At 46.8% G+C, this 13,819-nt stretch overlaps 1 protein-coding gene across 1 annotated transcript; it reads right to left on the bottom strand.

Annotated features, from left to right (window-relative positions):
* Positions 1–448: 448 nt before the first annotated feature.
* Positions 449–12,958, bottom strand: GPR157 (G protein-coupled receptor 157). The gene is made up of 5 exons (XM_026074179.1): positions 12,486–12,958; positions 7,013–7,226; positions 4,495–4,689; positions 3,660–3,923; positions 449–1,417 (listed from the first exon to the last, which is right to left on the bottom strand). The coding sequence occupies exons 1-4, from the start codon at positions 12,860–12,862 to the stop codon at positions 3,702–3,704; spliced, it is 1,008 nt and encodes a 335-aa protein (XP_025929964.1). The 5' UTR covers positions 12,863–12,958; the 3' UTR covers positions 449–1,417; positions 3,660–3,701.
* Positions 12,959–13,819: the final 861 nt, after the last annotated feature.

Genomic DNA, 13,819 nt, shown 5'->3' with positions numbered 1-13,819 from the left:
CATGGCAACTTCGGAAGAGTTGCTTCAACTGTCAGCCTGCCCAAAGGCAAGGTTACCTACCTCAGGGTTTTCCCCACCCCCAAAAATACACATATTTTCCTAACTGGGAAATCCTGGGAAGCCACCAGCTCTCTCCAACATAATTCCTACCTATCTTACGACCTGACCTCATCTGGAGAAAGTGCAGTTTGTAAACTCATGATTACACATTTGTCACCTCATGTATTTGAGAGCCCCCATCCATAAGGTGAACTGAAGTTAAGGGACACAAGACCCACACATTCATTTCTCACAGGTCTTTTCAGTTCATAGCAGTAGGCCAGCGGGAATTAAGTAAAATACACACAGGTGAACAGGTTGCTCAAACTGATGAAAGGTTTATGCTTTTATAGATATAAAAAAATTAGGAAAAGAAGGTCTTCTAAAAATAGATACAGATTTTCCTTCCTGTGCATGTCTTCAAAAGTCAATCTTTTTTTCCCCCCAATTACAGACACACAAGAAACCTGAAGATATTGCAACAGTCTGATCCCAGCTCTTCAAGGCGCTGACAGGCCCATCACAACATGCTTGAAGAACATCTCAGTAAAGAAACAAAGCTTTTATTTTGTCAAAGTTGGAGAAAAATATTTAAAAACAACTAGAGAGAGGCGCTGTAAACAGGGTAAAAGAGTATCTCCAAACAGCAAACCAACAAAAACATCCCCTCCCCAGCTCCAATTTAATGCCCCTGGGGAGGGACCAGACCCCACAACCTGTGCTTTGGCAGAGGACGCCTGAAGTTCAGAGCACATGCCAGGCACCACCTCGCTGCTGGCGAGGGCTGTCCTGGTTCACCTAAATATCCCTCAGCACCAAGAGTCCAGAGTTCAGATTTCCCCAGGAGGCAATAAGCATGTTGCCACCACAAACACTGATGATGAGGACGCCTCGACCACCAGGAGGAGGAGCAAAACATTAAGACGAATTGTCCATCCCCACCAGGAAACACGTTTGCAGACCACTGTCCACATTCAAGAGAAGAACAGGAGCCAGTCCAGAGTCCCCTAGAAGACTTCTCGCACCAGGACTCAAATCCATGCCCAGGACAGTCCTACACAGCAGCTGCTAAATTTTTCCTGTCACCATGGTATTTGCTCTCCCCAGAACTCACAAGAACACCTTGTTGGACAGAAAAGCAAAACCCCAAACAATTTCTCATGATGGAGATAGAGAGGAAGCAGAGGGAAGAAAACCGGGAAGTTGGAGTGTCACCAAACAGCATCTTCCAGAGGATCCTGAGCAAAGTTCAAGACCGCAGCAGCTGGGATCTGAACGCCAGGGAGGAGCGGGGAACTCCTCTGCTTGCTCAGTCACTCCAGCAGAGCTTCTCCCCAGGYTCTAGCTCCCTCTGTGGGACTCCAGGACGATCCTGCACCTGTTCGAAATGAAACACAGTCAAACCTGAAGGGACCTGCCCAGAGCAGCCAAGCAGTTTGCGCACCAGCTCGGACCCTTCCTCTCCCAGCCAACCATGTTATCGCATCCCTGTTTACATGTAGGCTGTGGCCAGCTTCAGTATTAGGCATTAAAGACACCTCTAGGATCTTCTGTTGGCTGTTTTCCTTCCTCTGGCCTTGCCTACGTGAAGATTTCCATAATCAGAGACTCTCCACTTGTATCAGCACAGGTGCTATTGCAGATATTTGGCCTTTACAAACCAGCTTGCTTCCCCAAATCCCTGGAGCACAGAACGTAACTCCATTGAGCTGCGTGTTCCTCCAAAAGCATTTCTCAGAGCTCTGCTGTCATGAAGAAAAGGGGAATTGAGAACAAGGTTTTTTTGTTTTTTTTTTTAAATACCAAGTTACCAAGTGACAACTTTATTTCCTCTCTTCAGGCCTGGCTCTAAAGAACTGAACATAGCACAGTTTTAATTCTCTTAAAATTTTAAGATTTACCACCCAGCTTTTCTACAATACAGCTCCTCTTTCCAAGCCACATAGGATTAACATGAAATTGAACTACCAGCATCGCTACTTAGCTGCCTAAAGTTTAAAAACCCTTTAACAGAGACAAAACTTCTCAAAGTCATCTGTGCCAGAGATAAAAGATGCTTGCACCTACCATTCAGAGGCTCTTGGGATGCTAAAGAACCAAGTCCCTCTCCAGCCCCTTGAAACGGGCTAATGAGTTCTTGAGGACTCCACCTTCCCACGTTTACAGTCCTCTGTGTATAAGAGGACTTAAATATACTAATACCATAATAAAGTTAATTCCAAGTCTTCACTAAAGGAAGTGACAGGACTCACCTCTGCCCAGTCCCATGAGATCACTACATCATTCAGCTGTTTTACATGTCGTTAGTTTAATTTTAATCACACTAATAAGAGAGGGTTTTGAGCAGCTGGGTGCTTGGAGCAGTGGGAGTCTAACAGCTGTCTCCTCTCCCTAGGCCTCCTGTTCTCCCCATGAGCCTCCTGTTCTTTTAGCAAATGCTAGTTATACAAATTAGAAAGAACTGTCAATTGGTTAAAAAAGTCCCCTTTGTTTTTTCAGGCTTTGTGGTCAGGGAGGACAGGAAGCAGAAGTATGTGGGAGGCCTACCATACCTAACACAACTTTCTCTCCGGGATCCTTAACCCCTGCTGCCCCCCATGACCCAGAGAGGCTTGTCACCTTTCTCAGCCCTTTGACGGAGTGTGACCTGCAGAGTAAGTATAACTGCAGAAGTCTAGAGGGCTTGGTACCATTTCTGAAGGGACTGCAGTTCCCAGCACATGGCAGTTCACGCTGTTCTAAGCTGTCAGGACAGCTGGGTTTTTACCTCCTCGGATTGCACACTGGTACTGAAGAGAGAGTGCTACTAATATCTGATCCACAGGCAGAAGCCTACACAGCACCCCAAACCCAAGTGGTCTTGAATGGATCAACTCTTGATACCACTGCATGTTTTGTAATTATCATTCACGAGGTCAAGCCCAAGGAAACGAGATGCATAAACAAGTAGAACAAGACAAGGGTATTATCCAGTGTCTGATCTCATAACCAAAACCTTGAAGAGCTGCTGTCAAGCTTTTGTTCCTGCAGCTTTTCTACATAAGCTTGGATGAGTCATTTACTCTCTGTTTCCCTTCTATGATGTGCAGTAGCAGGGACTTGGATTACTTATGAGTATGCAACTTGGGGCATTAAACGTATCTGAAACATGAAGTACAGAAGAAATATGAAGTACCACGCACACACATACATTATCTGGAACCACTGGTTCCTCCTCTTCAGTTCTCCCTGGGTGCTACCTAGTAGTCTAAGCAACTGCACATCTAGAGACTGGAGAACGACTTCTGTGGTGTCCCGTCCTTGTGGGCCAGACAACACTGCAGTCTATTTCCTCATTTTACAGACTAGAGTAACAGATGCTCCCCCAGCTCACGGGAGAGATGCTGGGTCAGTCCTATAAATGCTTTTGCCCCAAAGGAGCCCCATGGGGTGCAGCTGCTGTGGAGTCAGACAGGGAATCCTCATGGCAGCAGCAGAAACCTACCTCTCAGGAAAGTCTTTTTTCCCCCCCACCCCTCCTGTCCACTTCCTACTGTCAGCTGTTCCCCACCACCCCTCACATCAGACCACCAGCCTGTGCCCAGGCAGGGCAGGAGGAAAGACTCACACTAGGTCATTACCAAGAAAGATGAAGTCAGCACTGAGGTGAGGGCAGTYGAGGCTCAGGTGCTGGAAAGCAGAGGTCTCGTCCACTCGGAGTCTGGTGCATCCATGTTCTTGCAGGGCTCTGGGTGCTGCTGATTGCTGTTGGACCTCTGCAAAGGCCAATTCAAGCTGTCATAGGGGCGACAGCAAATGGAGGAGAACAGTCGAGCCCGGACCACCCGTGTACAGAGGACAAACATAATACAGTTGGCACCTCCTTGGAACGTGTTACCAATTCCCTGCAAGGGCAAGAGAAGAGTCAGCCAGTGCCATTCCTGCTGGCACCCCCCATCATCCCAGAGAAGAGCAAAAATCATGCCAGGGCACGCAGATAGCTGTGCAACAGTAAGCAACTTCCACTTAAATGAGAAAAGCAGATTTGGAAAGTCAACCTTGCACCCAAAAGCAAACCAGATTGCTCTTGAGGACTGCCTTTCCTGCAGTCAGACGCTCCAATAGACATGGAGGTGGCCTGGGCGAGCCGCAGGCTGCCCTGCCTGCCAGCAGCCCCACCGAAGGGCAGACACCCAGCGGTTCTGGTCTGAGCCTGCTTTTCCTGCAGCAGCTGGCATTGCCTGACAGCCCTGCTGCAGCTATTGTCTCTGACCACTAGATGCTGCTGAAGTAGCTATTGCTGGGCATCCCACTAGGTGCTGGATGCGAGGGAGCAGATGCTCTTGCAATCCGCATGCGAAGGGCATGTGTTTTACCTGCACATGCCGCATCTAGGCACAAAAGTGGCATTTAGAGCAACAAGGCTTGATCTTCTCCCAGACCTTCCTTCTAAYGCAGTACCAGGCAAATACTTACGTGCAGGACAACAAGGACTGAATTTTGCACTGCAGGGGAGTTGCAGAGCGTCAGAATGAACCGCACAGTGCTCCAGATGCGTAGGATGATGAAGATGACAGGGATGAGAATCAACTTCTTATCTGCTATGGAAGTCCGGGGCTGAAACGCAGGTGCTCTTGAGAGGATGGGGCGATACTCTGACAGTGCTGCATGCTTCCACGGGGGAGGATGGGGGAAGAGAGAGAGAGAAAGTGAACAAAAAGCTACACAGAGAACATTCAGCTCCAGGGATTATTTCCAAAGCAAACTAATTCTTTGCATCTTGTGAGTTAAGAGGGATGCAGTCATGGAGCACAGATCTTCAGTCACATTCTGACCTTGCTAATGCAAACATTTCTGATGAAGCCAAGGAGTAGCAAATATAGGATATCTGGTCCTTCTCAGTGCTCCATTAACCATTATATAAACCTACACTGCTATGCAGTGCCAAGGAATCCTGTTATAACAATGTTTAAAAAAAACAAAACCAAAACCACACAGAAACTACACACACAGTGCTCCACAAAATAGGTTCGCTGGTCAAATGGCCTGGCCAATTGCTGGATTTACCATTTTGTAAATGCATGGCTGAGGGTTTGGCCTTAGGGAGGCCTTGATGTCTGACGTTCTTGCCTTTATACATCTATTTCCACACCTTTCTCAGATCTTCTTAGCTTCACTCCACCTAACCAGGGATTTGTGTGCTATATGGGAAGTTGGAGGTCTAAGGCCCATGAGACCTTACAGAGCTGGAAGCTGCTGGATGCACTCAGATTCATGGATGGGGGAGAGAAAGTCAACACAGCACAGGCAGCAGCTGCTGGGCCACATGATGCTGAATACCAGGATGTCAATGTGGGCAAAGGGTTAAATCTCTGGATAGCTAACTCACTGAAAGCTTTTCCTCCTTCCATTGGGGCTACAGAACAGTACAGCTTTCCTGCATGGTGCTTGCTTACTCCAGTACTCCCAGCCCTGCCACCTCAGCTCCTCCAGAACAGAGCCGTGTGACAGCATTGCATGGTGGCCAGAGTCAAAACCCTCTGAGGTCTATCGATGCACCTTCCCACCCACTCCCACTGAGGCTCTTCCGTTCAGAAAGCCCCTTGCATGCACCCCGCACGCCTGCTCCAAAACAGCTGCTCTCATCTGCCCACCTGCCTCTCAGACCATGGAGAAGCCACTGCTGCAACACCTACTTCAGCTGTTAATACAGCCCCAGACCCAGCCCTGGCTGTCCATTGCTCTTTCTCRGCAGTGGGAGATCTCCTGCCAGGAGAGAAGCTTGGTGGGCAGGCTACCAGGCTTGGCAAAATCTCCATCGATGACAAGGGCAAGGTCCTCCAGTCCAGAAAGCCCTGTTGCTGCTGCCCCAGCCCTCAGACCCCAATTATGGGAACCACAAGCAACAACTGCCTGCTCTCAGCACTGCTCCCAGAGGAGGATCAGGGCTGGGAGTGTGAAAGGGAGAGCAGAGTGCCCAAGAGTCCCTGGTGCACAGCATAAGGGTAAAAGCCTGGCTGGATGGGGGATCAGGTTTCCAGACYGTCACATTGCTATCTTTGACAGCTGCAGGAACACAGAGTCCTGTCTAATTTATGYCGGGTGACTGGTGACAGACACCAGCAAGCCCTTCCCAAATCCCTTTCCCCAGGACCCTTGCTACTGGCTCTCAAGTATTTACAAGAGCTCAAAACTGTTTCTACTTCCAACTCATCTGTGGGATCCTGCCCTAACCAGATGTGTGCTTATCCTTTACTACTGCCATAGCTTCACCACAAGCAGCAGGTTGGCAATGGCAGCATTCTCCAAAAGGAGATTTATCCTTTTTTCTCTCTTTTTTAATGAAACTTGGAGGAAAAAAAAAAAATCTCTGGATGTAGTTCCTTCTGCCACTCTCACAATAAAGATTTAATTTCTGTATTATGCAAATATTGTCCCAGATCCCTGGATTCTTTGTGTTCACAAGCAATAACAGCAAATAAGCCTCTGAAGTCTGAAAACCCCTAGGTATCTTTTTGTTTTGTGTATGAGTATGGTGCCTAATACTATAGTGCTCATGCTCCCAAATGGGGATTTATGCTGTTATTACAAAATACTACTCATGAATACAAGCAATCATTGACTGAGGGTAGACAAGTCCAGAAACCAAACCCAGGCCTGGTACAAGTGGAACTGTGTAAAAGACTGATTAAAGCTGAATTTTGTCCTTTACATCCTGTTTCAATTCTTACTCTAGGATTTACTTTTCACCCACGTACATCCCATAACCCCTTAAGCTTTCAAAAGGCTTTTTTGTTCTTCCTGGGCTAAGTCATTGTGTAATGATGCTGCAGGCTGTTGAATCAGCAGCACAGCTTCTCCCAGTGGTGGATGCATTTCACCAGCACACGAAGCAATTGCTGCCCRTGTAGCTGCTAATGTGCTCCACAGAGTACAGGAGAACATAATCACATAGCAAGACTGTAACCTAAGCGGGAAGCAGCAGAGTACTCACTGCTCTATTAATGTGCTTCTTGATGAGGATGTAGAGCACTGGCAAAGTCACATAGGCCAGTATCTCCCAAACTTTCCCCGTTAACAGCATCCACAAGACCCGATCCTCTGCGTCCAAGTTGACCCAACACCAGCCGACAGAAACATTGGAGGCATCATAGCCAATCTTCTTCAGAGCAACAGCAGCCACCGTAATGCCAAGGGGGACTCCCCAGCTGAGGAAAGAAAATGAAGAGCAAAGTTAAGCCAAGAACATGCTCAGTTTAGTCCTTCTGAATCCCAGGGAAAATGCGTGACTGAGAAGAGATTCTTCAGTCAGAACACCAACACCTAGTCCAGAAAAAACACAATTTCCATCCGTTTTTTAATTAAAAAAATGGAAGCGTAGTCAGTACTTTGAGAGTGAGAGGGTCACTTCTGAAGGACAACAAGGGGAAGGTTTCTTCCAAAGGAAAAGCACTAACAGTAATGACAAAAGACTAAAAAAGCAGAGATGAACCAAAATCATGTAATTTGGAGCCAATGTTTTGACTTTGGCTTCTCTCTTGACAGCAGATGCAAATACAGGGAAGTTTTCTAGAAGAAAAATAACTGTGATGACGCACACAAATTAAGTCACTCAGTAGCTTGGGCTGCCCACAAAAATCTATGCACAAGAGCTGAAAAATTCCACAAACCCAAACATAATACATGCAGCCCCTTCCTGGGTGCTGTTAATACCCACCACCTCACAGGCCTATCCTAACCCATGATGTACTGCTCACAGATCACTCCACGGCCGAAAGGCTGGCCTGAATGCATCTGAAAGCATCACCTGCCCCTTCCATATTCATCCTCAGAAAAAGGTCCTGAGGAGGCTTTAGAGGGACAAGGGACAGTTCCTCAAAAAATGACACACGTGCTTCAGGGAAAACCCAGATTGACCTTCCAGCAAAATCCCCCCGGTCTCTCCAGATGCAAAGAAAACAAAGCCAATATTGTATTGCTCATCACCCTCCTTGTTCACGCTCATCTTTGCGGGCAGCTTTGAGCAGCTGCATTCAGAGAACACGAGAAGGACTCTCCTCCTAAAATCGGTTTCACATTCCTCAGACTCTCAAGTCAAGTCTCTCTAGTCAAGTTCCAAAGACCAATTTAAAATCAGAGATAATCCCATGATGTTAGATCTCAGAAATATGCTGCTTCCCTCTCTTTTATAAGGTCTGTTTTCACTTACAAAAAAACAAATCGAATATTAATATAACACTATAAAAAAAATTCAGAGTCCACCCTTTTGCACATTTAAAACATTTCAGAAGATACATCCGAGTGCTAACAGCTGAGCCAGTACACTTATTTAGAGACACTTCTGCTAAGAAGTCCATCCCATGCTGCAAGCCTTCCAAAACCATTCTAAAAATTGCCAGCAGCTAAGAAAGTTCCTGAGCATCTCAAAACCTCCCATTTTGGTTAAAATGGTGATTTGCCTGAAAACAAGGATTATATAATCAAAGAGATTCAAATTTCAAAACACTCTGAAGAACTAACCAGTAAGGTAAAGATAAGCATTCAAGAGAACTGGCACTTCCTTAAAGAAACCATATTAAACTGTATTAAAGGGCACAAGCACAAATTAGTCCAGTATCAAGAAAAAGGAGGAACCGTATTAAGAAACTAATTTGCCTAAATAACATCTCCACAGTGACCTAAAACTGAAAGAGACTCTTACAAGAAGTAGGTCAAATTACCAGGAACATACATAAAGAACAGCATGAGTACATATGGACACAGTAAGCAAGGCCACAGCATGAAATAACAGCCTRCTAGGAAGGAACTGAAAAAAAGAAAAAAGGATCTTCAAGGATCTTACTAGTAAAAGGAAGAGTGAGGAAAAAACCGTCACATGTGACACGAGCTTCATTTACACTTCAATTTTCACTAAAATAGTGAATTGTGATCAGATGGCTGATGCAACCAACACCAAGGACAAAGGTTTAGAAACTTGAAGTTAGAAAGAATCTAAAGAGTAATCAGGCATTTCAGTGATCTTCAGCTCCAACTTTTTAAAAAATATTTTAGAAATCTGGAGAGGAAAACTGAGATTAGTGATTAGATTATTTAAGGACTCCTGGAGCACAGATGAGATTCCCAAAGGCTGGAAAGTATCAATACCTATCTAGAAGAAGGGAGGAACAGAAGAATCATTAGTTAGTCTCATTTTTGCTCCTAAAGAGATACAGAAGCAAAAAGTAATGTAGACACACAGCCTGGCAAGACTCACTTGCTTGGCTTGGGGACACTCCACAGCTTAGACAAGCAGAGCCTTTCTGCTGAAGGTCCACAACACCCAAGGCATACCTGAAGGATGGAATAAAAAAGATCCAAGACAGCACAAAGAGGTAGAAATTTCACTCTGAGCCCCAAAGACAGTGTAATTCTGTAGGATGACTCCTCAAAAGGACCAAGTACACACACATTTAAATGCAGTCAGCGTGGGGATCCTCAAGTACTCCATGGATATGTACCTTATGTGTGCGTATATGTCTGCAAAGCCTGATGATGAAATGCAAACATTTCACAGGTGGACAGCAATTGCTATCAAAAATAAAGTGAGGAGCAATCTCGGGATGGGATCTGGTCCATTCCTCACCCCAAGTTTGGATCAGCTATACTCACAGCAAGGAAAACATTATCCAACTAAATGATACATGATATTCAGAAATCCAAAACAACTGAGGTAGCTTGGAAATTTATGCTCAGGGTGCCAGAACTGGCAGCTTACAACTCCATAAATATTTTCAGAGCCAACTGTAAGCTTGTTTTCAAAGCTCAACTGAGCTCAACACAAATTTAAAAACAAAACAAAGCCTTTATGAAGAGACTTCTTCAGACTAGCTCTAAAACACACGCTCTTGGTGCATGTGTTACCACACGAATCAAGAAGAAACAAACCTGTCTGGCAGGTTTCATCTAGTGCAACTTTCCAGTTTCCCTAAAAAGAAAATTTCATGTACTGACTTCCAACGTATATTTAGACAACTCTGTTCAGCTGAAGAACAGTCTCTGGTTATACTCAATGTTAAAAGAGAATCCACTGTAAGACACTAACACCCCTGGTATTTATCTTTACAAACACTTGTCTCTTATGAGTAACTGCTGATGAGGAGTAGGTAACTTAGGCATGATAAAACTCCATCCTGCCTTGAATCCCTTCCACAAGTATCTCACAGGGTGGCTCTTCACACAACGGTCACTGCGTGACTGCGCTGGCAAGCCAGGAGGTGAAGAGAAAAAAATTCCCAGGGTCTTGTCTAGACATACTTAACTTATTTTAGATATCCAAGATACTGGAAACTATTATATTTAAATCCCCCAAACACCATCTCTCCTTTGCCGCCTTTCCTTTCGCCCCCAGCAGGCCTCCCTCACCATCTTTCTGCAGTTCATTTGACCATATGTACCAATATCTTTTCATATCAGTTGCAGCCRTTTCTACTGTGTGGTAGCAAAAGTTTTTCAGGTTAAAAACACCACAAACAGTCAACAGGACTTTAGGCACTGAGAAGTGAAAAAACACCTTCAAGCATGTCCAGAGTTTGTTTTTAATGACTGACAGGTAATAATAAAAAAATGCAGGGAAGGAAAAAGGAAGAGGTGCCRTGAAGGGATGGGCGGAGAACAGGTCCTCACTTGTTTTCTCTGGCTTTTCATACAGRTTGTAAGGCAGGAAGAAGCATAAAGCACTGGCTCTGCACAGAATGGGAGTTATTTATGAAGCAGAACCCGATAATAGGACTTAGATGAAATTTATCTATTTTGCCCTTTAAACAGAGCAAATTGAGCTGAGTATTAATACCAAGACAACCCTGCAAGAACAGATCATAGCTTTTTTTTTTTTTTTTTTAACACTATAAAGAACTGAAAGTAAAACCTAGCAAATTTACCCAGAGGAAATTCAGGTTGAATACTCCCTTCCTCTCACAGGGTTAGTGTAATCTTTCAGATTTTTTTACAGTTTTGAAGGACTGCACAGATTACAGCCAACAGTATTTCAATGAATCTTGCTAAATTTCTTTCCCCACTGTGTATCCGATGAGACTGACAAGTATTAAACCAGATGGAGAAGCTGAAGTACAGACCAAGGTCACACAGCCAGCGATTAGCAGAGACAGGAAGATTACAAGTAGGCCAGATTTGCATCAGCTCTTTGATGTAGCCTGATGCAGTCAGCAAGCCCATGAAGAAGTCARGGCTCCTTTTTCCTGTTCCCTAAGCAGCAGGCAGCTCCCTGCTGACGCTCCCTTTTCTCCGTGATCCTCATAGYGCAACTCCCTGCCCACTTGAAGTGAAACAAAAAGCTAACAAACTCCCGTGCTGCCTCACTGCATCTTCTTCAACTTCACCAACGATACTCCGGTCTACCCGGATGCACGTGCAAGCACCCTAGGCTTCCTCACATGCAGACCTTGCTGTCAAGCAGTAATTAAAACAGTCAGGGCAGGAATCCAAGTTTCCTCCTCAATTCCCACTTAGCCTTCACGTGTTTTCTACGGCCCGTCTTTTATTTGGACTCGACTCTAATTCAATCATCTCCCAAATGATGCTGTTTGAAAATAAAAGCTGACAGTTAGACATATCTGACAGGGAAACAGACTAAAGAAATTTCATTACTTGGCTTGCCGCAATGACTTTTTTTTTTTTTTTTTTTGAAAAAACACATCATTCTCCATATGATTTATTAGAAAAGCCTGGCAGCACAGAGGACTAAAGGATCACTGTTTTGCTCARTGTGGAGGTAGCACATGACTACACAAGCTCAAATTGCATAATGAAAGCTTTTACTAAACATGATGTGGAAAATCAGCTAAGTAGCAGAAACTGAGACATAAAGCTACACTGTGGGCTGTTTTGTCTTGCTTTCAATCAAACATGCCAAAACAACCTTCAGAGTGCTTTTCTAGCAGCCTCCTCGCTTGTAGGCTACATTCTCCCAACAGGATCGAATTACAATAACCTGCCTGGGGAAAGGGGAGGAAATTAGACCAGAATGACACCAGGAACATACGGATGCGGATCCCAAATGTGGAACTTCGGCAGCAGCCATCAGGTATCGCAAGCAGAAGTTTGGGGATATTATTGCTAGGATATCAGACCAGATCGCAGAGGGAAAGCAGGGCCAGGACTTCCAGATTCACTGTCTCCTGCCAGAGATTCTCTGCATGATCTTAATCAAATCATTTTAACTTTTCCCACATCTCCATTTCTTCATTTGAGGGGTTAAGCAGGGCTGGTTGGCTAAGTGACAGCAAAGTCCCTGTTGCAAAGGAACTTGAGAAGGGCACAGTATCCTTAAGGAAAGGGCAGATGACTTGAGCAACCATCCAAGCGCTTCGCCGCGGAGCAGAACGCACGGCGCGCGGCRGCGGCGGCGGCTCCTGGCCGAGGGGTGGGTTCCCGCACCTCGCGCTCCCGCAGGAGCGGCGGACAGCACCCACCTCACGACATGGAAGCAGCAGAGCAAGCCCGTGCCCGTGGGCGAGCCCCTCACAATGGTGATATAGAGGTAGAGGGCAATGGCCATGGTCCAGAAGAAGGAGCTGGTGTTGGAGAAGGTGGACAGGGCGCCCTGCAGCACGCAGTCCCATGAGGTCCTGTCGAAGTCCTGCAGCACCCCGTAGAAGTAAGAAAGGGCAGAGAGGAGGTCAGCCAGGGACAGGTAGAGCAGGAGCTGGCGTGGACGGGTCCGCAGCTCCGGCCACAGGGCGTGGGTGCAAACCAGGAGGCTGGAGCCCAGGAAGGACAGCACGCAGGAGAGCAGCACGACGATCCGCTCGGAGGCGTACAGCTCTGTGGGGGGCAAGGGCCCGGGCATGCCGCAGGCAGGGCGCGCGGAGGCAGCGCCAGCTGCGGCAGCCCAGCAGCCGGAGGGGGAGAGCGGCAGGGAGAGGAGGAGAGCGGCAGGGAGAGGAGGAGAGCAGAGCACCCAGCGCGCCGGGACGGGGCGGACGAGCGAGCTGCAGGAGCGCACGGGGGAGAGGCGGCGAGCAGACGGGGGGGAGGGAGGAGAGCGGAGAGGGCAGGGGCGAGGCGGGAGGCAGGAGGCAGGAGGCAGGCGGAGGAGCCGGCGCCAGCTCCAGCTCCAGCTCCGGCAGCCCCGGAGCCGCCCCCGGCCGTCATGTGAGCCCGGCGCTCGGGGCCCCCGGCCGCTGCCCCCGCAGAAACCCCTGCGGCTGGCTCGCCGTCCCGCCTGTTCGCGCCGCGGCATTTAGAGGAAAACTGCAGCGGCCCCCATAGTCCAGAGGCGACTTAAAAACAAACAAACAAGCGAAAAACAACGAAAACAAACAAAACAAAGCAATCCCCGCCTGTTGTAACATGACAGAAGGAGCCAATTCAGGAAAAAAAAGGCTTTTTTTATTGCCATTTCTTAAAAGACATAGTTGACTCCTTTCTCCCCAAAGCAGAGCGCACGACTCACCCACCCTCACCCGACACGGATATATTTAGGTACTTAAGAGTATTCGCAAAGGCACTGCTTGAACCATATACATTTAACTACCATGTGATCAAAGGTTATCAGGCTGCCACCCTCCCGAGACGCTGCCACTTACCTTTACCTTCCATGGTCTCTATCCTGGAAGACACCAACGCCGATTCTTGCAGTATCTTGCAACCTGCGAAGCAGAAGAGGATGAGCAAACGCGACAGAGGATTCGCTACCGTAACAAGCGGATTTTATTTCTGTTGGTAAGGAAGCGCTCGTTCTCAAGGAACTTACAAGTCGAAAACACATCCTCATTTGCTTCTACCTTGCCTGATACTTCATTTG

The sequence above is a fragment of the Apteryx rowi genome, unplaced genomic scaffold, assembly GCF_003343035.1.
Source record: "Apteryx rowi isolate R43461 unplaced genomic scaffold, aptRow1 scaffold_38, whole genome shotgun sequence".
NCBI lineage: Eukaryota > Metazoa > Chordata > Aves > Apterygiformes > Apterygidae > Apteryx > Apteryx rowi.
The sequence above is the reverse complement of the archived record's forward strand: the minus strand, read 5'-3'. Positions and strand labels throughout refer to the sequence as shown.

Coding starts and splice junctions, on each gene's coding strand:
- GPR157 (XM_026074179.1), bottom strand. CDS start 12,862: ATGCCCGGGCCCTTGCCCCCCACAGAGCTGTACGCCTCCGAGCGGATC. Junction 4,690..7,012: donor AGAAGCACATTAATAGAGCA/GTGAGTACTCTG, acceptor CCCCCGTGGAAG/CATGCAGCACTGTCAGAGTA. Junction 3,924..4,494: donor CAGTCCTTGTTGTCCTGCAC/GTAAGTATTTGC, acceptor TTGCCCTTGCAG/GGAATTGGTAACACGTTCCA.